The sequence below is a fragment of the Podarcis melisellensis genome (genome assembly GCF_964234715.1).
Source record: "Podarcis melisellensis genome assembly, chromosome: Z".
Classification (NCBI taxonomy): domain Eukaryota; kingdom Metazoa; phylum Chordata; class Lepidosauria; order Squamata; family Lacertidae; genus Podarcis; species Podarcis melisellensis.
The window spans coordinates 9,752,870-9,776,994 of record NC_138547.1 but is presented as its reverse complement, the minus strand read 5'-3'; the positions used below and the strand labels follow the sequence as shown (position 1 = coordinate 9,776,994).

General features: G+C 44.5%; 2 protein-coding genes across 12 annotated transcripts in view; one reads left to right on the top strand and one right to left on the bottom strand.

The window, feature by feature from the left end:
• The window catches only part of KCNT1 (potassium sodium-activated channel subfamily T member 1), a 214,884-nt gene extending 207,181 nt beyond the window's left edge, over positions 1 to 7,703 (top strand). For 9 of the 11 annotated variants that reach the window (XM_081896321.1, XM_081896325.1, XM_081896323.1 and 6 more), the window contains 3 exons: positions 2,285 to 2,347; positions 6,603 to 6,687; positions 7,257 to 7,703. In XM_081896321.1, coding sequence (XP_081752447.1) covers positions 2,285 to 2,347; positions 6,603 to 6,687; positions 7,257 to 7,377 — 269 coding nt within the window. In that variant the 3' untranslated portion in view covers positions 7,378 to 7,703. The remainder of the gene's footprint in view (positions 1 to 2,284; positions 2,348 to 6,602; positions 6,688 to 7,256) is intronic. The other 2 variants (XM_081896324.1, XM_081896328.1) reach the window with 1 other exon arrangement.
• A 3,255-nt stretch (positions 7,704 to 10,958) lies between these two features.
• LOC309361418 (uncharacterized protein) lies at positions 10,959 to 24,047 on the bottom strand. Its single transcript, XM_081896360.1, has 7 exons — positions 23,495 to 24,047; positions 19,830 to 19,983; positions 18,127 to 18,255; positions 16,074 to 16,922; positions 14,536 to 15,084; positions 12,915 to 13,805; positions 10,959 to 12,056 (listed from the first exon to the last, which is right to left on the bottom strand). Exons 2-7 carry the CDS (start codon positions 19,861 to 19,863, stop codon positions 11,254 to 11,256), a joined length of 3,255 nt encoding a protein of 1,084 aa, XP_081752486.1. The 5' UTR covers positions 19,864 to 19,983; positions 23,495 to 24,047; the 3' UTR covers positions 10,959 to 11,253.
• Between the last annotated feature and the right edge of the window lie 78 nt (positions 24,048 to 24,125).

Below are 24,125 nucleotides of genomic sequence, written 5' to 3'. Positions count from 1 at the left end.
GCTGTGTCCACAGACGGCCACCAAATCCCCACCCCCACCCCAATTCAGCAACTGTTTAAGGATCAGAGCCATAAGAGGAAAAGACGGAGACTGAATATACACCCATTTTTTGCACAAAAATGTAGCTTTTCTCAATATGGAATCATTCGTGCTCATCCTCAACATTCTGCATTCAATCTAGTTTGATACTAGATGATGCCATCCACATAGGCTCCTTGATATAAATTTGGAAAACCTCCCCCTTCATTAGATTATCCATGATTATTAGGTGAATGAAGAAGAAAGTGGTGGTCACAATCTTTGTATACACCCACCCACAATGCTGTGGATATGCCATCACCCCAATTGCTGGGACCACCTTACATCTGTTTTCAAATGGACACACTGTGGGGTAATGCAGAATCAATCCACAATGACTTTTATTTTTGGAAAGAAACTAGATTCTTAAGAAGCACTTTTCAGGGGCGAATCTGTAGCCCTCCAGATGTCACTGGACTCCAACTACCATCATCCCTGACTATTGTTGACACTGGAGGGAGCTGGAGTTCAGCAGCATTGGGAGGCCCACAGGTTCCCCTTCCCTAACTTGCCCAAAATTCTCAAACTTCACAAACTTACAATTCCCAGGATTCATTGTGGGGACACTGCGCTGGTTAAGGTGATATGGAGCTATAACCAACATATTTTTTCAGAGGGTTGTAGGCTGCTATTTCTTTTTAGGGCTCCCCTACACACACATCCTCACTTACTTGAGTAGACGTAGGGGGAGAGTAAGGCTCAAACCAGGGCTTTCCTATGAGGAGACATTCAAATATTTTGGTGGAATGGCGGGGGGAATGCAAATTTAGGTATTGGCAAGGTCTGTTCATCTCTGCCATTTGAGAAGGGCTTGTTCTAGAAGATTAGCCTAAAGGGAATGTGTGTAATATTGACTGTGAACTAGGAAGCACATCGGCAGAAACAGAGGAGGATTGCTCTCAGCAAATGCAGTAGTAGATTTGGACCAAGAATACAGGAGCTGAGTGAAAAAATAGCAAGAGTCAAAATCTTTTCCTCTATCTAGGGTGTCTTGGGGGTGGGTTCTGAGAACTGGCATGACTGGAGTGGGCAGATTTCCATCAACAGCAGCATTATTTCAGGGTTATGGGAGGGCACTGAGTGGCAATGGTGGATGGACCAAAAGTGTCGACAGGTACAGCCAAAACCCAAAATAGACAGATCACCCTGCCCCTTTTACCCCTCCCCTCCTCTCCCCTCCCTCTTCCACTTTGAATGAATTTCCCCAAATCTGAACTGGGCCAAAACCCAATTTGAGCTTGGCCCAGCTCAAATTTGAGTTTGTACCACACTCCCTTCTCTGTCTCCTTCTGCCACCCCTCTCTCCATCTCTTTCTGAATTCTCCTTCTCTCCTCTCTCCTTCTCCCTTCTCAGTGTCTTTCCTACACCAGTTTTCTCCCTGCCCCCCCTCTCTCTGCCTGCCCCCTTTTCTCTCTCTCTCTCTCTCTCTCTCTCTCTCTCTCTCTCTCTCTCTCTCTCCATTTTCTTTCTAACTCCCCTTCTCTTTTCCCAAGGCCCTCTTTCCACCAAGGCCCTGTGTGTGTGTGTGTGTGTGTGTGTGCGCGCGCGTGCTTTCTCATTCTCTTTTACACACCATTTTATCTCTTTCTGACACCAACACTCCTCCTCCTCCTCTCTCTTGCTACCACTTCCTTCTCACTCTTTTCTTTTCTCCTTCCTTCCCTCCCTCCCTCCCTCTATCTTTCACCTCCTTCCCACTCTGTGCTACGCTGGGGAAGCGGCACATTCCTCCTGCCAGATGTCTGAAGCAATCACTGGCAGAGGGTTTTTGAAATTACCTGAGGGCTGTATTAAATCAGTTCAAGGGCTGCAAATTGCCCGTTTCTGTTATAGAGACTCTGACGTACTCTCCTAAAGAACTGCCTAGTGAATGAGGGATGGGCATCTAAGACCAACATCACTGATCATTTCAATGGTTATCTGAATGCATCCTCACTCCATATCACCCGCTGGTGTCTGAAGTCTGCACAATGCCATGAACAGAACACCTAAGTCTGGCTTCCTTCTTATTTTATTTTGTTTATTTATTTTGTGTGTGTATATATTTTTACTACATTCCTGCTCATATAATCACCAATGCTGGTCTCTTAAGTACTTTCTAAATCGCTGCTTGCTGATCTTTCTCTTTCTTCTCTTTCTCTCTGTTTATGTCTGTGCCTTTTCTTTTTTGTTATCGTCGTTTTTCCTTCTCTGTGTGTTCTGTAGAGGATGTAGCAAATTTAACAGCCTGTGATGTGATGAATCGTGTAAACCTTGGATATTTGCAAGGTAAATCTCCTTTCCCTGAGAGTCAGGCTTGACTCGTGGTTAAACTGCATGACTGAGAACATGCCATACAGAGGCTCAAGTTAAATGCATCTCATGGTGGGGGGTGGAGGTGGCACAGAGATGACCATTTTGCATCATCACAACAATTGGGAGGTTCGGGGAAATTTCCCATAATACCCACCAAAAATTCAGTGGCCTTTTAGGAGGATGTGGTAAATGGCCGATGCGTTGTTCCTCTTCAAAAATCCACCCCCATTCCACATTACAACAGTCCAAATGATGTCAGTTGTATGGGGGGGGTGACCTTTTAAATCCTAATAATTCATCGGAAGCTTCCAAACTGTCACTATTTCGGATAGTGACTATCACGTACCAGAAAACTCAGCTTGCGGCAAAGTTGATTTGTAGCATCAAGCCCACTCCCACCCGCTTCCAAGATCAAACATATTGGAGAAATGTGCTGGAAAATGTGGGATAACCTTTGTTTGATGCAATGCCATCTAACCTCCCCATGAACAAATCAGAATTGGATTATTGGGAAGAGCCATTGCTCAGGGGTAGAAGACATTCCTTGCATGCAGGAGGACCCAGGTTCAATCTGGCAGAATCTCCAGGTTGGGCTAAAAGAGAGATTTCTGCCTTAAATCCAAGGGAGCAGCTGCTTGCCAGGTTAAGCAGTACTGACCTGGATGGACCAATGGTCTGACTTGGTGTAAGGCAGCTTCCTATGTTCCTATGATCAATAAATAGGTCATATGGAGATGTTCATAGATACCAAAATAGACTGAGGATGCAAGAGTTCTTTTTCATAGTCTTCCAAGTCTCAGCTTAGGACTGGAAAGAATCTTGATTCATATTGCCTTTAAAGGTGGCTGTACCTAATTTCTGAATCAATATGTGAACTGAATTACAGCCATCCTTTGCATATACTGGGATAAAGTGTGCATGGATATGCATATATGAGTGAAGTTCACGCAGAAACACATTAAAGTAAGGAAATTTGCTTTGCAAAAAATGAGTAACTTTGGGAAACTTGTGCACAAAAACTAGGAATGTTGGTGGATTTCCATGAGGACTTTACAAAGAAATCACTGATTGATACGGAACTGTAGAAAACTTTACTTATGAATGAAAAATGCCACAAGGGTGATCCTACCCACTCAGAGCTCACACAGTGAACATAATGGCATTAGGACATAGTCCTAAACTTTGGCCCTCCAGATGTTACTGAACTGTAGTTCTCATCATCCCTGGCCATGCTCGCAGAGGCTGATGGGAGTTGTAGTTCCCAACACTTGCCCAATGCTGTGGTCCTTTCTATTGCACCTTCTGCTGGGTTCTAGGCGAAGAATGATAGATCAAATTGCAGAGAGAGAAATCTGAGCTGGGCATTAGGATGGACTTCCTCACTGTATAGGCTGGTTCACATATGCATGTTATTGTTTCTCAGAATCCCATTGGCTCTCATCTCATCATCCTGTGCTTGTTGAGCTGGCTTTTGTCATAATGCTCCTCATTTTCAGGGTCACACTCTGGCAGTACCAAAATGAAGAAACCAAGGTCCTGTCAAACCCACCATTTCAAGGACAATGTGAATAGTTATCGATGCAGCTGAGATAATATTCCGAGCTTGGTTGCACTTGGACTCCAGCTCCCATCACTCCCAGCTGGGATGATGGGAACTGGAGTCCAACAACTTCTGGAGGGTTGGAGCACCCACATCCCTGGCCTCAAAGGAGTCTTCATGGATATTAATAGGACTATGCATGTATGTTTGATACAGTCCCACAAGTTGCATATAATTTGGCATCCTCGAGAATCTCTGCTCCAAATCAAGTTTCTAGTCCTCAAATTCTTGAGGCTTGAAAGTGCCTGGGTGGGTTTCAGGAGTCAGAGCAGAGGAAGCTAAGCAAATACTATATGCCAACAGTGAGTTCAGTTTTCAGAGTGTCAATCCCTTACCTCACCAAAATAAAAAAATAAAAAAATATTTGTTTGTTTATAATCTGTACTTTTTTAAAATTAAAGGTGGAATACAACATATGAGAATAATATAAGCACAAAAACATTCTTAAAACATCAATGAATATTGATTGGTTAAAAGTGAAAATAAAACAATGTATGCACTTTTGTGTGTTCATTAAAAAATGTAAGTCTTTGCAGTTTTGCTTACAAAGCTCTATAATGTAAGGCAGTAATATCCAACATTTTGCGTATATGCGACTGGGGCTAAGAGAGAGAGGAGGGTATTAGACAACCGCATGGGTACATGTGTAGCCCTTCTCCAATTAAAGACTTCCGCAGCATATGAGACACAACAAACTTGTGCTTTCGCAAGGTCACCAGGGGAACAAATTAAATATCCAGATGGATGGCTAAAATCAAGGCTTTTCTCTTTTTCTTCTCTTTCTTTTTTGCTTGGCTTGAGTAATTTTCCTGAATTTAGAGATCCTTCTGTCCATATCTATAAATGGACAACACTCAAATTCCCAGGGAATGTCTGGACCTGGGGTAGCCAGTGCAAGCCAGCAGCTCCATCAGACCCACAGAGATTTACTATCTTGCCTTGAGCATAGCCTCCAATTCCAAAGATCCTGCCGCCACTGCCCACCTTATGCACCTCCCTTTGCTGCTTGGCTCTAATAGAACGGGTCCTGCCAGGGCAGTGAATGGAGGAGCCTTTCTTGGAGGGATGCCTTCTGAAAGTGTCGCAGTTGTGTGTGTCAAAAGGTGTTCCAGGCATTCATACAGTGAATTTCTGCAGAGAACAGATGGGGCTAAGGGACACACAGAGATGCTCAGAATCATTTGGGGGCTGCCGTCCATTAGGCCTGGTGCAACCGAAGGCAAGGAGGCCAACAGCAGGTGGCGCCAACTCATTCTAGTTTGCCCCCATTCTCTTCCCTGCCAGACTGTACATGGGCAATGTTGAGACTAAGGAGGTGGAAGCTGACAGACAGGGCTGCCCCCTGGGGTGGATGTAACCAAGAAGTCCAGCAGCTGGAGGACTGGCTGAAGTTGGTGGGGAAACGTCTCCATCACCCAAATGAATCAGCACACATTTTTTTAAAAAAAATAACATTTCACAGACAGGCTCTGCCTGAAAGGAATTCATATGACCCAGATTCATCCATCTGACAAGCAACCAACTTTTAACCATTTCTGAGCATGCTCCCATGGCCTGCCCCTCCGACGTGTGGCCCTCCTTTCCATCACCCTGTTTTTCATGCATGCTTCTGTCGTTGTGGAACAACCAGGTCCTTTGTGGAAGGCCAGGTATCTCAGATGGCTTGCACAAAGCCAAGCATACCCACTTCCAAGGGAAGATGCTGCTGCTGCGTAAAGCCATGCTTCTTCAGTCTGAGTGGGGTTGTGCTTGGTGTTTTAAACCAGAGCAGAGGTGGAGAACGTGTTTTGTTTTGAAGACCAGAGGCTGCATTCTTTTGGGAGCAGCCTTCTGAGGACCACATGCCCATGGTGGGTGGGATCAGGGGCAAAAGCAGGTGGAGGAAATAATATAAAGCTCACTTTCTTCACACTCACCCATCCATCTCAATCCTCCCGCCAGGCAAGGACACAATCTAGCCAGGCAAAGGGCGCTCAAGTGGGTGGGTGCAAGGCAAGGCCAGGGGAGAAGGGAAGTTGCTAGAGATCTGCCATTACACCTCTAGCCTAGTTTAGGAGGTGGAGGGTGCATTTTTCAGCCCAAGAGCTGCATTGTTTCCTGGGAAACTTTCCAGAGGCTGCATGTCAGTGGTGAGAAGGGACAGGCACAAAAGTGAGTGAAGCAGTGAATGCTAATTTTGCCTTCCGTACAGCCGGATAATTTCTACACTCACTGTCCTCTTTCTAAGCAAGCAAGAGGTATTATCAAAGGACACATCCCAGCCAGGAAAAAAACACCCCAGGGGGGTGCAAGGCAGGCCCAGTGAGAGGTGCTGCATGTGGAGAGGGGTGTGTGGTCTGGGAAGAATTATGAGGGTCAGGTCAAGTGATTTGGAGCACTACATTTGTGCCCTGGTCCTGAGGTTCACCACACCTGAGCTAAAGTCAGCCCCAGAACTGTTCCTGGGATGATAATAATGGCTATTATTGCATGCTGGAAACCTGCATGCCTCAAAATACTAAGGTGGATGGGTAGGTCAGAATTTTTTTCCATTGTAGTTGTGCTTTAAACACTCCAAAGGGCTCAAAGGTTTGCCATTCTTTACTAAAGGATTTGATGTTTTACCAGTCCTCCTCGTATTTCTTGCAGACGAAATGAATGACCATCAGAACACGTTGTCCTATGTTCTCATCAACCCTCCTCCAGACACACGCCTGGAACTCAATGACATTGTGTAAGTACCTTTGATGTGGTTGACTGAAACCATTGATGGTGTAAGTTGAATAGATAGAACACCTTTCATATCTGGCTCCAGGAGTTCTGTGTGGGTAAAATGGCTGGGTAGGGCCACTGGAAGAAGCAGGGCCTTCTCAGTGGTGGCACCCCAGTTCTGAAACTCCAACCCTTTTGAGATTATTCTGGCAACATGGTAAGGCTTATTTGTTCTTCCAGGCCTTTAGCTGGATAATTTATTGCTATCCTTCTTACTGCTTCATTTACAATATTTTGGGTGGTATTCAGCTAGAAAAAGATCTCCACTTGCCCAGCAGGACTCTCCTCCCCTCCTTTCCTCACATACATCCTATCCCCAAATTTAGGGGATGCAAAGGGGAGAGGAGAGTTGTTCTGCTCACGCAAAACGCTACATAGCACTGTGTTAAATACAACCCAGTGTGGTTGTGGTTTTGCTTTTGCTTTCATGGTGTGTTGTTATTGTTACCCGCCGTGGGTTCTCAAGAGAGGAAGGGTGGGAGCACAAGAAATACAATAACATAACAACAATGCATAATCATTTCTGCCTAGGTATTTAATACGACCTGATCCTTTAGCTCATGTCGAAAATGAGACCCACAGTCGAAAGAGCAGCTGCAGTAACAAGCTGGACCCCTGTAGCCCCGAAACGAGAGATGAGACGCAGCTGTGAGAACCTCCCTCCTTTTGCACGGACACTATTGCCTTCCCCTCTTGTCCATGCATGGAACTATAACAGAACTTAATGGATGAACTTTGCTGAAGGGGATGGACAGTTTTCTGCAGGGATTGATGATGAGCTTCTCATCGAAAAGACAAAGACAACCGCTTGGTTGGGGATCCTGACCAGCTTACCGAGTGACCCGCAGGGCACTGAGAAAAAGTCACATTCCCTCCCCCCGCTCCCCAACCTGGCTTTGTGTCTCCCCCAGAAAAGTTTCCAATGGAAGGTCCTGAGAGTTTCAGAATTAAAGGAAACATGGTCCACTCGAAGACATGGATGATTCGTACAAGTCTCAGTTTTAATCATTTCTTTTTAAAATGCATTTTTTGGGGAGAGGGAAGGTGGGATGGGTTTTTTAAAATGTACCAAATCAATCTTCATTGTCATAGACTGGAGGATTTCCACAGGTGATTGTTGCACCAGGTGTTTCAGCCACCCATCAGTCCAGAAGCAAGGCCACATTATGTACAAAGCAAAAGAGCTTCAAAACCGAAAACGATGAAGCATTCCGGTGGTGGTTACTTACGATTTTGCTAGGTATCTTTATCCTCTAGACATGTGTTGCCATGTCCTATAAGAGGAAATCTGGTAAACAGAAGGGATCAGATTAGAGTGGTCATAACTGTCATGAGAATTGGCTGTAACCATTTGCTGGAGACTCAAGATGTCCATTTGGGTAGAATTGTTTACAGAAGGGACAACAGCTTCATTGTTGGATGAGCGCTGTCAAGCTGCAAGGGGCCTTGACTAAGTATCTTATTGAGTTATCTTCCTTGAGTTAGGAACGCACCTCTCCATTACAAAACATGTGTCTATTCCCATCCTATAAACCAGGGATGGGGAGTCTGTGGGCCTTCAGATGCTTTTTGGCTTCCATCAGCTCCAGGCAGCATGGATAGCAGCCCATGATGTTGGGAGTTGGAGTCTGACAGTGTCTCTAGGTCCACATTTTCTTTATCTGCTTGCTGGTGACCATTCGTGATATAATTTAGAGGCATTTGTATGAAAGGAGATGGAAGTTTGCTAGTAAACTTGCTAGACTCAAAAGTGGTGCTTGGCATGGTGTGTGTGTAAGGTTCTAAGAATGAATATCTGCTGTTCATCTTTTCCACTGCCTCTACCTCTTCATGGCCTGAGTGGTGGTGGTTGTTTTAAAGAAAATAATTACCCTCAAGTCACCAGTGAGGAGTCAGGAAACAGTGACTTTGCTCTGGTTTGGCTTCATGCAAAACACTACTAAACTTTAGGTTACGTGAATACAATCCTGATAACAACACACACAATGTAACAGGCTGTTTTTGACTATGTAACTTCTATTTCAAAGACAATTCAACATATACTATCTCACAAGGTGTAATTGCATAGACCAACACATCATGCAAACAGAGCATATCAAGAGAAATCAAAGTCCAGTGGATGGTCAGGAGATAAAGTCCATACAGTTCCTAAACTGGTATATTGGCAATAACCACAATATGGTGAAAAGGATTCCAGGATGATACCTTGTTTCACCCAACCGGGCTTTGTCAGCCATTCATACTCTAAATTAAACAAACATGATATAAAATAATCCTTATACAAACCAAGTAACACAACATACAAATTAAACAACAAGTTTATATACCATATTCTTGTATGACAGAAACATGGAACAAAATTAATTCAGTTAATCCAATCACTGGCCAAAGTTCCTTTTTATACAGAGAGGCAGTATAGATTCTAACACAGGTGGCTACAATTTCTGTAAATGTTAATGAGAGAGACCATATTTTCATGTTTAACGAAATTAATGATGTACCTTTAAGAATTAACACTTCCCACTGGAGTGGTACCTAATTATCTACTTGCACTTTGATGTGCTTTTGAACTGCTAGGTTGGCAGGAGCTGGGACTGAGCAACTGGAGCTCACCCTGTCATGGGGATTCAAACTGCCGACCTTCTGATCAGCAAGTCCTAGGCTCTGTGGTTTAGACCATAGCGCCACTTGCATCCCTAAAGCCCTCCTTATTAGAAAACTCATATTGTGGTTATTGCCAATATGCCAATTTAGGAACTGAATGGACTATCTGAATACTGGCCATGGTGGCTGAGGCTGATGGCATGCAACAACATCTGGGGCCCTACAGATTTTTCATCCCCTATTTTTCAGTGTACGTGCCTCAACATCATCAGAGTCTGCAAAAAGCCAAAGGAGAGATGTGATGTTGCAACAGTGGAATATTCCATTTGGTTCTAACTTGGTAGCATTTTCTTTTCCTCATGAGTGAAACTAAAGAGACAGTACTCTGTCACACCATGACTAAAATATGATAGGACCAGTGCAGGGCCAGAGAAAGTTCCTTTGGGGGACCAGATCCAGCGGCTACTGGGGTTGTGGGGGGAGAAATTTAGTTCAGTACACATTTAAAGGGGAGCCTACCTAATTAATACTCCTGAAACAATATATGAATCAAACTGGAGCAATCCTCCAACATTTGCACACCTCTGGATTTTGCAATGCACTTCCTACAGCCAAGCAAGGCATACCGAATGTTTTGCTGATAGGATAAAATGTGCATTAAAAATACCTATTTTAATAAAAAACAGGAAAATGCATTATGTTAGAGGGAATTAAGTGCAATCTATTTGGAGAAATTCACAGCATAAAGTTGATGAATTTTCATGAGGACTTAAAATAATAATAATTCACAAATGGATGCAAAAATGTTATCCATCCCTGATTTTGTTTGTTTCTCATTCCAAAGGGCCAGCATGACTTAAGAGAAATTCCTTGCCCCTCTTCCTTGCCCAAATTTGATGAAGCAGCATCTAAAATTAGAGTGATGGCATTATGGTGGTTTCATTTTTTTCCTATCGATCTTTATATGAAACATTACTTGCTTAACACATCTCACCTTAAAAAATTTCATAGATTACTTCTAAAGTGTAAATTTACATCTACTGAGACATTCAAAGAAAAACAATGTATTTAGCAATGGCTGATGGACTACTGAATTCAAATGTTTAATTTTTCTATTACTTTCAATCAGGAGACACATGTAAAATATATATTTTATTTTTGTAACTGTCCTGCCAGCGGACATTCATAAAAAGGAAGAATATTTATCTACAAAATGTTCTGTCAAGGAAATGTATTCTTGGCTTACTTGGGTATCATTTTAATGATATGAGCAAATTTGTTCTGTTTATGAAATTATATACAGGGGACTCTCCACTTATGCTGGGGTTATGTTCCAGGGATTGTGCCTAAAGCCAAAATTGCATATAGTTGAAATACATTGGGTTCAATGGCAGGTAGGATTGCCAACGTTTCCCCCCTATACACCTGCCCCCTTTCCACCCCCGTCTTAATTTATCTTATTTTTTTAATTGCCAAGTGTTTAAAGCTGAATGTTCACAAATTAAATGTGCCTAAGTTGCAAGTTATCTGTACTGTTTCCAAATATATGGGAGGGTTTATCAATTTATACCCCTATATCACAAACAGAAAACTTTGATCTTGAAGAACTTTTTCAGACTGTAGAGATGGTTGGGTTTTTATTTATTATTTTATTTGGACAAAAAAAATATATGATGGCAATAAAATAAAAAAATGTTCAAGTTTTTGAGGGATGTTTTGAACTCTAAATTGCAGTGTCATAAATGTGAACTTAAAATACCAAGTGTTGGGGGAATGAGAAACTGAACCCAGTGAAATTGACACATTCATCCATTCCTTTTTGAAAAATGGAACCAACTTCCATTGAGGGAAGAGATTGCAGCCTCATCACCTTTGACAAAGTTTTACTTTGGTAGCAAGTGTGTGGGTGGGGGAACCCACTGAGCTACTTTTTAGACTTGGCATCAAGTTCAGTCTTTAAGCAGCCTTCTTGCTCCTCAACATTTCCTGAAGAGCTTTCATAGGCAACCACATAGTCTTCCCTCATATCAGCTGAGTCAGCCTCCGTAGGCTCACCTGGCAAGCTTGTGCTTTCCTCTTCAGCCAAAAGGGGGAAATCGATCTGGCACATTTTCTGAACCAAAGGGCAGCTTGACGTGACAGTTGCGGCCTCTTCATATCCACCCCCTTGAAAGCTTGAATAAATCATGTTGCTGCAGCTCTTATCAGACGTAGGAAGCTCCAGCAGCCACAGATTCTCATCTGTCGTGAAGAGGAGGCCAATAGGAGTGTCATAGCAGGAATTCAGATCCATTGCTTTGGAAGATGAACCAACACCATCCTCTTTACCTTCTGCAAAACATGGATTGGCAGTGCCAATGGCAAAAGACTCTAAAGGCACTTCTGCATCCAGGATTTCTTCACTCAAGGTTCTGAGGCTCACACCCCTTGGAGGGTACATGTCCACTCTGTGGTCAACCACCATCTTAGCTTCTAATGTCCCCACAACCCCCAGGCTCCTATCCTGACCTTTTAGAATCAATTGCATGGTGTTCTTAGTCGGCGGGAAGACAGTGGCAAGTGCTGTTGTGTTGGCCAGAGGAGAAGGAGTCTCTAAATCACCTTCCCTCTGCCCACGATGAGGAATTCCACAGGAAGGGTGAAGGGCTGATAAAGAGATGGGTTGCCAGACGTCTTCCAACTTCGACCTCTCAGCATTGTGGTGCAGACCAAGGGCTGCTTCATGTTCTGAAGGATTAAACATAAAATTAGGGATTGTATGTTTCTTTCATTTGTTTATAATGTTCCAAGTTTTCCAACTGGTAAAGAGATGCACACAATTTCCTGCTCCCGCCTCCCAATCACATTTAATTAGAGAATTAAACCCTAAACTCCTCTTCTATTTGGAGAGCGAGAGCCAAATGGCCATTGGTCTTGAGTACAAGACCAATGGTGGGGTGGGAATGGGGCTCATAATCTAAGTTCTCCTTCTGTACTTAGGAAGTAAAGGCTGATGATGGAGATGAATGTAAGAACACCATAAGAGCCTGCTGGATCAGGCCAATGGCCCATCTGGATCCAGCGTCTTGTTCCCTCAGGCCAACCAGATGCCTGTGGGAAACCCAGAAGCAGGACCTGGGCACAAAAGCACACTCTCCCCTCTGTGGTTTCCAGCAACTGGTATTCAGATGCATTGTTGCCTCCAGCTGCTGAGGCAGAGCATAGCCATTGTGGCTAACAGGCACTGAAAGCATTATTCTCCATGAATTTGTCTATCCAGCCATCCAGCCATAATCGAAGAATTAATCAAGTAAATATTCAGATGCATCTCAATATGGAGAATGGGTTGTGGCCCCTGAAAACACCTCCATAACCCCTTATCTCTTCCTTCTCTAGTCATAGGTCTGGTAAAAGGGGAGGGGGGATACCATGTTGTAATGACATTGCATAATGGCGCCACATCATGCATCTCATTTTAACCAGACATTATCAAAGGAGGATGAGCCAGGGCTGCTGTTGTGGTCAGTGGACATGTGCTCCCTGCTTTTCTCCATGCTGCTGTGAAACTGCCCCACTTGAAAAATGATAATGTATGCTCAATGTTACCTTTCAGGTGGACTTTGTCGGTGGAAGACCATTGGGTAGCTTTATCTAGCCTTCTGGAGATCCTAGGGGTTGTGCTCTGTTGAGTGTGCCGCCTCTGAGCTATCCAATACTGGTTGGGTTCCTCTCTATCGCTTCTATGTTTCCACATTCTTGTGGTGGTGGGTACATTCCTTGACAAGGAAATGTCTGGGCCTTGTTGCTGGATCCCAGCTTTTCTATGTTCAAGAACTCTTGTTCTGGCCTGTGTTGTAGTATCCAAGCATTGGGAGTTGCTCCCTCCTTCTTCAGGATACTGTGTGATGGACAGCATTTCAGTACACGCATCCTTTGGAGACCTGAGGCTGTAATCCTCTGACGGGCTGGGCACATTGGAAAGGCAAGAAGTGGAAGTCATGCCACAGTATGGAGGGGTGTGCAGATCACCTGGTCGCTTCCTCTGCTGTTTTCTTCTGCCCTTGCTTGGCAAGGAGGAATAGCCTTTGGAATAAATATCACTCTTCCAAGATGACTGTCCATTTCTGGTTGGGTGCTTAGAATGGCTTCCCTCTGTGAAGCGTTCTCCATACAGTTTCTCTCCAGAGGCTTTTCTGCATCTACGAGATGTGCCACTACCACCCTGGTAGTGATGACTAGGACGTCCAGACATTGACATGTTCTTCTTCTTTGTTGCCGGCCAACTATGAGTAGTAGAGAAGTTCAATCCACTCTGAGCCAACTCTTTTCTCTCAGAAGGGGTCTTGGGAAACATGGAAGAGTCTCTCTCCATCTTGAGGGCACTTCCATCTGGAAAATCTATATGGACCAAAGCTTCGGAGTCCTGAACACCACCAAGCTGAGTCTCTGGGTGCGATATCTGTCCATCCCACTGGGGATTGACTCCTTCCCTCAACTCTAAAAACATGAAAAGCCAGAGAGAGAAAACACAAATCCTACATCACAAAAACAGGTGACACATGGAATGCACACATGCATCAATAAAAATTAACTTGAGAAATTTGTTTGGAGTGCTCCATTAACCAGAGGCCCTCAGCCGCATTTCTATCTAACTCTGTCTGTCTGTCTGTCTGTCTGTCTGTCTGTCTGTCTCTCTGCCTCTCTGTCTATTTCTCTCTCCATGACAGTGAAGAAGAGGGAGAGAAGGGAGTAGCAGAGAGAAAGAGAAGGGGGAAAGCTGGACAAAGGGAAGTTCCACAGATTTCTGGCTCTTGCTCTGCCCATCAATGGCTTTGACCACACCCACCACCAGCATGCAGACCCTCGACTGATTGCCCCCAATTTAAAGTAACCTTGACAGACACAAAGTCACCAAACCCTGAACTACATGAACCTGATTTATTTATTCAGCTTGTTTCATCCAGGAAAATCTGCTGGTAAAGATACAAGTCATTTCCACGCCATACATTTAAAACACATGGCTCCTTCCCCCCCCCCAAAAAAAAAAGAAACCTAGGAACTGTAGGTTGTTGGGAAATATAGCCTGTGAGGGATAAACAACAGTTCCCTGGATTCTTTAGGAGAAACCATGTGCTTTAAAATGTATAGTGTGGAGGAATCCATAGTACTGTATAATCAAATGCTTACAAGTCTTGGATGGTTTCTCTGTTCCGTGTTGGTCACTCACCATGTTTCTTCCACTCCATCTGATGTAAAGTTGCATGCTGGATGCACGGGCAGCAGGATCCTGCACCCCTCTTTGCAAATGATTGCTCCTGACTGCCATGGGCTCTGGTAGATCTAGAGGTGTCATTCACCCTGTTGATACATCCCCTGTGTGCCAGGCAGCAAGATAGGCTGTCTCCTTTCTCATGGAGAGTCACAACAGTTTTACCCACAGGATCCGTTGATAAAAAGGCAACCACCGGCCTCTTGAGGAAAGATTTGGCCTGTCCCAAATATTGTGCTCTACAGGTTCCACAGAAGCAGCCACAGAATGGCCCTCTAGCAATGTTGACCCCTTCAGAATGGCTTGCAGCATTCTCCATGATGGGAAAACTGGAAGGTTTCGGTGGGTCCACGTTTGAGGTCCTCTGTTTGCTTGAGGACATTTTGGTCGATTTCTTTTGGGACGGTGGTTTGTCTTTAGTCTGCTTTGCAAAGGGGGTGCAGTTACAATAGTTGGGAATGCAGCAACAGATGACCAGGCCTGGAATTAAACCAACGAGGAGTCCTCCTGCACCCATGGAGACAAAGCATGGTAGAGATGAATGGTCAGCTTCATGATTGCAATTTATTTTGTCTACTTTATTCTATTTGTATCCCAGGCTTCCTCCAAGCAGCTTAAAGTGGCATGCATTGGGAAGGGAGTTGCCCTAGACAAGGTCAGGCTATCTTTCCATCAAGCTCAGTATTGTCTGGACTAGGGGTTGGGGAGCCCTGGCCTGTGGCTTCATACAGCCTGCAAGCAGATTTCATCCAGCCCTCAGGGTGCCCTCCCACCCATCAGGAAAGAAACAAAGCACAAGGACTTGGACATTGGGCAAAGTATGAAATCCCAGCTCTTCCTTTTCCAAAAAAGATCTTGGGAGTGGTCTGTAGCTCAGTAGCAGAACATCTGCTTTGTTGGCAGATGGTCCCAGGTTCAATCCCTGGCTTCTGCAAGTAGGGCTGGGAGAGACTCCCTGTCTGAAACCCTGGAGAGCCACTGCCAGTCAGTGTTGACAATACTGCCCTAGATGGACCAACAGCCTGAGCTGGCATTAAGGCAGCTTCTTATGTTTCTATCTGATGCAAGAACATCAAAGCAGAAGGAAAAATGTCCCAGTGGGGTGGGGTGACGGACTTGTCCTCCTTCCAATTACACAAAAGGTGCCTATTTGTTTTGAAGTTGGGTGCAGGCAATATTTGGAATGCAACTACATTTTGAAATCTGAAGCTGTAAATAACTGTAAGGCAGGGTGTGCATTGGCTTTGTTTACGTTCTTCTGCATTATGTCCTTTGTATGGTTCAACTACATTTAAAGAAAAAACTATCTAACACTGTTTAGCAAATATTGTAAAAATAGTTTAGTCAGAAAACGATGGTTACAAGAATGGTGATTCTGCTACTGTTATTGGTGGGATTGCAGCATTTAGGTGACTAACTGACTAAGTTAATCAATTCAAAGCGTTTTGATTTATCAAAAGGTCCAGCTTTCAAACATGCGCTTAAATAACATTTACCTAGAAAGCCATAAAAAAAGCTGAGGTTCAATAGAGCTGATGGCAGGAGGTGTGTGGTTGGGGATGGAGAGGGAGACAGAGAGACACAATCTCCAGGCCTGATGCTCATCACTTGGTGTCCTGCAAAGTTGGGGGGTCTATCACAAACAATGTCATCAAGATACTGGATTTTGGCCACCAGTGGCTCCATAGATCTTGCCAGTTGGCAATTGCACTCCCATGGGTTTTTGTGAAGAAATAAGAAGTTTACAGAACCTGGAAGGATGGGCAAGACACTCAACCTGTTTTGGAACAGTAGAAGATGTTTGAGTGTTTGCAAAGGCTGAAAAACCTCGTGGTTGATGAACATGATTTTGTTGCTTGATAAATCCAGTTTGGTCAACAGAGGCAATCCATAGAAAGTGTCCATTGGAAGATACTGGATCAAATTGGAAGACACAACCAGTTCATCCAGCTTGGCCAGGCTTTCAAACGTTCTTGGAGGAAGGTATGCAATTCTGTTGGCCCCAAGGAAGAGTTTGCTGAGTATTGGCATCTCTGAGAACCATGACCTTCTCAATATGTCCAAACTATTGTTGGTCAGAATCAATTCATCCAGGAGCAGAAGACCTGAGAAAGCCATTGGCTGAACCATGCAACTAAGGAGGTGGTTGTTGCTGAGATTCAATACCCTCAGACGGTTGGCATGAATTGTGGAAAAGGTGAGGTTGGTCAGGGATGAAACTAGGAATCCAGTGATTGACAGGAACTGGAGGTTGGAGAATTTTGTGAAGGACAGTGGAGGAATCTCACTAAGGTTCCCATGACGTAGGTGTATCTTCTCTGTGTAACTTGACAAACCTACTAAGACTGAATACAGGAAGAAGGGGTGGGAGAGGGTGGGGAGACACTTAGACAGAAAGCTACAAGGCAAAGCAACATTTGGACTTACGACTTCTTACTGGAAATACACAGGGTATGGTAACTCACATTCTGCACTGAGGGAAGCAGGATTCTGCAATTTGCATACATCATGCAGAAAAAGCCTATGTGCAATGGTGCTTCTCTTTTGTTTTGTTTTATTTATTTATTACATTTGCATTCTGCTCCTTCTCTCAGGATTATCTACATAAGAGGCAGGCAACTGTGGCTCTCCAAATCTGGCTAAACTACATATCCCATCACTCTTGGTCATTGGCCATGCTGGCTTGGGCTGATGGGAGTTAGAGTGCCCCAGGTTCCTGAGCCCTGAGATATCTATGTCTATATCATTAGTTCCTCCCTCACCTATTTTATCCTCATAAAACGACAACGTGAGGTGTGTTGCGATGTGTGTGGCTGGCACATAGTCACCAGGGGTCACAATGGCTGAATGGCAACTTGAATCTAGGCTTCCCTATTCCTAATCCAACACTCCAGCCATTACACCACACTGGATCTCATGGTAATAGTTTTTGAAGTACAACCACCACCAATAAAATGTATTGTAGCAAAATACTCTTAAAATGTGCATTTCGGAAATTCCCCCCAGACGTCAATTCTGCCTTTGAAATCCCAGTAATGTTCAGGAAAATCCAGATGCATGGCAGTCCCAGGCACCAGATAATGATAGTTGGTGCTTTGCAGAACTGCTTAGCCCACAGGTGGGGAGCCTCAGGCCAATGTGGCCCTCCAGGCCTCTCTGCTTGTCCTTTGGAACTCTCTCCAGGTCACACTCTATCCTCTTCCCAGGCCACACCCCACACTGGCCTTGCTTCACACCTTCCTTCAATGGCTGGAACATCCTCGAACTCTGATCATGCTTCTTTCTTGCCTGGACAGAGGCTTTGGAGAGGCACATGAGTGTATGTAGAAACTTGCCTACTCTACAAAGGTAAAAGTTAAATGCATTGCTCTGCCCACTTTTGGATCTGGCTGTGCTCACCACTGACATGTAGTCCTCAGAAAGCTGCCCCATGGAAACATGTCCCATGTGCTAAAAAATTTCCCCGTCCCCGACTTATCCACTGAGACAGTTACAGGAAGTGATGGGGAGGAGGAAGCGGAAGCGTGGGTTTGAGTGGGGCAGACTCACCTTCTGAGAGTGCTGAGACTTGCTCACATTTTGCTGCATATACAGAGCAGGACTGACACCGGGGAGGACAGAGCAGGGCAGCTTCCTTGGAAAGCAGCAGCAGCTGCAATGCACCGAACACCACCATACCTGTTCAGTACAAAGCAGAGGAAACTCAAATCTCTCGTGGAGTCCCTTCAGAGGGTCCCTTTGGTTTCCAGGAGTGATGATGCTGGCATAAGGAGCTGCTGCAAAGTAGACTCTCTTTGTCTGTGGAGGCTGCTCCTCTGGAGTGAATGGGGAGCTCCCCACACCAGCCTTAGTCCTCAGCCAGCCTTCTAACTTTCAGCCCAGCACAGGGGGTAGAACAACCTGCTAGCTTCCTCTTACTTAAGTCTCAGTGTTGCCCTTGTAGAATGCAGTGGGAAGGAGAATGGGAGCAGAACCAGAATTAGTTGGCTCCATGTTCATGAAAGACAATCTTACTTGGCTACGAGCGATCACCAAAGAAAGAATAAAGAACTGTTGGTTTGCCAACCTCCTGCCCCTGCCCCACCAGTCCCAGTGGACACTAGCCACCATTGCTTTCTGTGACCTTGGATTTCTGACCTCAACAAGCAGTAGTGTCCCAGGAGGAGTTGAAAAATAATGTCCCAGGTCTCAATATCAGTATGGAAAAGCACCACTCATCCCTCAGACTGGTGCTATCTTAAACTCAGTCTACATACACAAGGAGCCAAATCAGAGTTGGCTGGATTATGTGACTTTTGCCTTCAGCTGTGGGGAATCTCATTTTTGCAAGACAGCATTATGCAGGAAAACGTCCCTACATATAAAACACAGCAGGGAAATGGGCTGGATCAAAACTTTGCTCCCTGGCATGCTGGATTATTTTACCTACAGGGATTTATTTATTTATTTACATTCACAAATGACTTGCCCTCACCTGTAGCCTGAAGTGGTACAGTCCATTATTTCACCTCAAGAGGCCCAGCATCTCATTCTTACAAATGTGTAGACCACATATGCACCCCTAATTTAATGTTTGTTGGGCTTGACTTCCCGCCCTCCCCAGCCGAAGCCGGGCTCAGGGTGGCTAACAACAATAAAATAATACAACATTCTAAAATCATTTAATTATAAAATTAATTCAAATCAAATTGATGGCAACCATTAGGCTAAAGTTCCCTGAAGATTGCCAAAGGAGGCAGTCAGGCTGTGCCCTGGCCAAAGGCCTGGTGGAACAGCTCTGTCTTGCAGGCCCTGCGGAAAGATGTCAAGTCCTGCAGGGCTCTAGTCTCTTGTGGCAGAGCGTTCCATAATTACATACGTTTCTGGTTCATGTGTGTACGAGAGAGGTAAAGAAGGGCTGGGGTGTCACAGAGAGAGGAAGAAAAAAATAGTAATGCATTCTTGCAGTGCTCAGACTCCTCCCACTTTTATGTTCTGGTTTCACCCACCATTGGTTGTGGTTCCTGACTGACCACAGCCCTTCCTAGGTATGGTTGCCCATCCCTGTCATGATGTAGTCAATTGTCTCCCAAGAATCATGTCACCTACTTATGTACGTGCATTTTTAGAGCTTTATCTTGGATTAAAACTCTATAATTTTGCTACACATCCTGGGGGGGCTACATTTATTGGACCAAGATGGACAGCTCTCTCCATACGTTCAAACAATATCTAAATATGTGTGTTTTAAGACAAATACTGCAATAACTTACAACTTTTCCTCGGAGGTACCCTGGGTTTGGCCATTGCAAACTTCAGCTTCGCTATATGATGAAGATCTCGCAAATGCCAGAATATTTATGCCTCTCTGAGATTGTAGTTCCACAAGTCATCCAGATTTAAGGTTCATGATTGATGAACAATTGCCTGAACAAACCAAACAACATTGGAGGTAAAATATGTTGAATGCAATGGCTACATCCACACAATATCATTCTACTTTAAATAATCATAGCTTTCCACAAAGAATCCAGAAAACTGTAGCTTGTTCAGGGTGCTGAGACTTGTTAGGGGGCCCCTATCCCCTCACAAAGCAACAATTCCCAGAGTTCCCTGAGAGGAATAGGGACATCTAGCAACTCCTGGCACTCTTAAACTACCAGTGGCGTAGCATGGGTGGTGCCAGGGGGGCCATTGCCCCAAGCGCGCAATTGGGAAGGGGCTGGAAACCAGGCAACCCCCACAGAGATCCCCATTGCTTGCTGTCCAGGGCCCTTCACCACCTGGTGTAAGAGCACCTGCCTTTTGGTGGCGAGGGCAGGGAACACAGAGGGTGAAGAGCACATTTTGTGCCACACCCCTGCCTGACATGTGAGGGCCTGCCTGATGGTAAGAGCTGGGTGAGCACGCTCCAGCCCCATCAAGCGCACATGGGTGTGCACCCGTCCCAGGCACCGGCAAACAGTGCTACACCCCTGCGAACTATACTTCTGAGGGTTCTTGACAGGAAGGCATGACATTAAATGGATATAGGAAGTGCTTTTAATATACGGTGCAGATGTGGCCAATATCTTACCAGCAGTGTAGTCCTTTGTCCCCCTGAGTTCAATGAGGTTTACTCCTAGGCAGCGATGGACGAACTTGTCAATTTGAGGTTTCTCATTTTCCTAGTCTGCAAATGAGTTCACCCCAATTTTTTCCACACCAGTTTGCATTCATTAAAACAAAAAGTCTGCACACAAATTTAGCATGTACACAATTTTGTACATATTCTTCCCCCACCCCATTGCCCCCCAGTGTTGCTACCCCAATCCTACACATTGGGATAGGAATTTTTTTGGGGGGGGTGTTCATTGAAAAGGTTGCAGTGTGAATTTTGAAGAAGTAGCTGTGTCTGCTCTCAGTGAAAGGTAATGGAAAGCAACCCCAACTTCCATCAGCTTCAGACAGCATGGCCAAAAGTCAGAGTTGAAGTCCGGCAACATCTGCATGGCCAGTGCCCTTCTTCCATTAAGATGCAGCCAGGGGTGACATGAGTTCAAATTCCCACTCATCAGTGACACTCATAACATAACCTTGGACCAGTCGCTATCTCTCACTCTCACTGACATGAGACAATCCCTTGTAGTCTGCCCTGAACTGGTTGGATGATAGGCTGTGAGCAAATATTATATTACTTCCCTTAAACTGGGCACTAAACTTCTTTTGATGCAGCAGAGAATTGCATTAGTTTTTCATTTTCCTTTTTCCTATTGCTTCACACTGTTGACTCATGTTAAGCTTGTGGCCTACAAAGACCCCTACGTCATTTTACAAGCCAGGAGTGAAAGCCACCATCCTGTATTTTTGCATCTGATGATTGCTGCCGAAGTTTTAAAAAACCTTCCATTTGTCCCTACTGAAATTAATTTTGTTAGTTTTGGTCTAGTTCGCCAATCTGTTAAAGTCATATTGCATCCTTGAACAAGGTATCAAACTACATTTCATTCTTCCGCCACCTAAGCTGAATGTGCATGGCTTTCTTTTAACATTGAATTGATGCCTCTTTAAGGGGGGGGGGCAAACATTCAAGATAAGAAATGATGAAAAGAAGCAGATTTTCAGCCAGATTTTAGACACAAAAATGAACTGTGAATCAGAATGCTGGTGGTGGATATTGTGCATTCTTTGTTTTTATTAAACACAAGATATTTGTCCCCTAACACACTATATATATCTATATTTATGTATATCTATATCTATGTGCATTTCTTCATCATGAAAGCATGCTAACAGATACAGATTAAACATCTCTGTTGTAAAATACATCCTGAATTACAAGACATCATAAAATATCAAGTAAATAAGCAGCAGTGTTTACTGAGCCCATGTGAATATAAAATGGACTAAGTGTCTATTGACTATGGCTGACAACTGAACAGAGGAGTAGACTGCATGCTCAACATGGTAGACCACAGTATATACTTAAAGCACTTTTATACAGCTTTAACAATCGGGCTTCCCCACCCCCCAAGAAACAGTCCTTTCCTAAACAATTTGCCACTGTTTGAATTTCACCAGAAAATAGCAAGTCTTGAAGCACCCCAACACAAAAGAAAATTTGCAAAGAGGATTTCTGTGTATAAAGATTTCTGTCAATGCAGCTTGTCAACTATACCACAAGTCAATAATTTAAGTGCCAACAATATCACATGCATAAATTAACATGTGATGTCAACATGCATCAAAAGATCACACAGTGCAAACCAAATAAATATTTTGGTGGCTTTCTGGATGGAGTTTTTGCCATGGATGCAATATATATTTCCAATAAAGGTAAAGGTACCCCTGACCATTAGGTCCAGTCGCAGACGACTCTGGGGTTATGGCGCTCATCTCGCTCTACAGGCCGAGGGAGCTGGCATTTGTCCACAGACAACTTCCGGGTCATGTGGCCAGCATGACTAAGCCGCTTCTGGTGAACCAGAGCAGCACACGGAAATGCTGTTTACCTTCCCGCCGGAGCGGTACCTATTTATCTACTTGAACTTTGCTGTACTTTCAAACTGCTAGGTTGGCAGGAGCAGGGACTGAGCAATGGGAGCTCACCCCATCGCGGGGATTCGAACTGACCTTCTGATAGGCAAGCCCTAGGCTCTGTGGTTTAGACCACAGCACCACCTGCGTCCCTTTATATTTCCAATAGTCAACTTAAAAAAAAACACACCCAACAACCTCTGCTAAACCCTGTATTTCCTGGTTTGGGGATATAAACTTCAGGAATTAATCACGTAACTGTTTCATGTAAGGTAAAGGTAAAGGTACCCCTGCCCGTACGGGCCAGTCGTGTCCAACTCTGGGGTTGCACGCCCATCTCGCTTAAGAGGCCGGGGGCCAGCGCTGTCTGGATACACTTCCGGGTCACGTGGCCAGCGTGATGAAGCTGCTCTGGCGAGCCTGCACCAGCGCAGCACACGGAAATGCCATTTACCTTCCTGCTATAAAGCGGTACCTATTTATCTACTTGCGCTTAAGGGTGCTTTCGAACTGCTAGGTGGGCAGGAGCTGGGACCGAACGACGGGAGCCCACCCCGCCGCGGGGATTCGAACCACCGACCATACGATCGGCAAATCCTAGGCACTGAGGTTTTACCCACAGGGCCACCCGCGTCCCAACTGTTTTATGTACCTGTTTGTTAAAACTTACATAGGAGCCTTGAAGGAAAGACAATCAGGACCTGGACCCCAGTTCTCAGGGAGAGTGAGTTAACCATTTGCACCACCACCTACCATGCTGCAGCCCTGGTGAAATGCTCTCCCACTCCAGAAGCGCTTGGAGAGCAACTGCCATTGATAGCAGCACTGGGCATAACATTAGCTAAGTTCAATATCCAAGAGGATATTATATTAGGTATATAGCTCAGATTTGCATGAGTGATTTGAATTAGTAGATACCCACCACTGTGCTGATCTCACAGACACAGACTCCACTGTTCAGAGGAGTCTAGTCACAGTGCCTTGTCTGCAAGCCCTCCCCCTGCCAGATACCCACTGATGGCCATTGCAAGGGGCAGGCAGGATCACCAGCTACATTCAACACACCCAGAGGGAAGTCTAGCATGCCCCATAAACTTATTTTAGTAATGTTGAGGCTGGCCAAACCTCACTGTCCATTCTGAGGGTAATTTTGGAAGGATGCATGATGAAAAATTGAGCCTGCCAAAAAGCCACATCACAAGAAACATCATGAAAGTTGCACTGAAGGTGCTCAGCATAGGACATCTCACCATCAAGAACATGGCTTGCAGAATGCCTCCAAGATATTCTAGAATGGCATTGTGAGGAATTGTGTGTAGCTTCCGAAGCCCTTTTTTCATGAAACCACAGGAAGCATCCTCTTTTACAGTGCCAAATCAGCATTGTCCACTAATCCTGTTTCATTATATATGTATATGTCATTGAATCATAGAACTGTACAGTTGGAAGGGATCCCAAAGGTCATATTCATCTTCTTGCTATGCAGATTTTATATATATATATATATATATATATATATATATATATATATATATATATATATAGACTGATTG

Excerpts from the sequence above, each read along its gene's own strand:
- LOC309361418 (XM_081896360.1), bottom strand. The coding sequence starts at position 19,863 with ATGGCCAAACCCAGGGTACCTCCGAGGAAAAGTT. Across the intron at positions 16,923-18,126 it reads AGTCTCAGCACTCTCAGAAG|TCTTAGTAGGTTTGTCAAGT; the intron begins GTGAGTCTGCCC and ends TCCTGTATTCAG. Across the intron at positions 13,806-14,535 it reads GATGGAGTGGAAGAAACATG|AGTTGAGGGAAGGAGTCAAT; the intron begins GTGAGTGACCAA and ends TCATGTTTTTAG.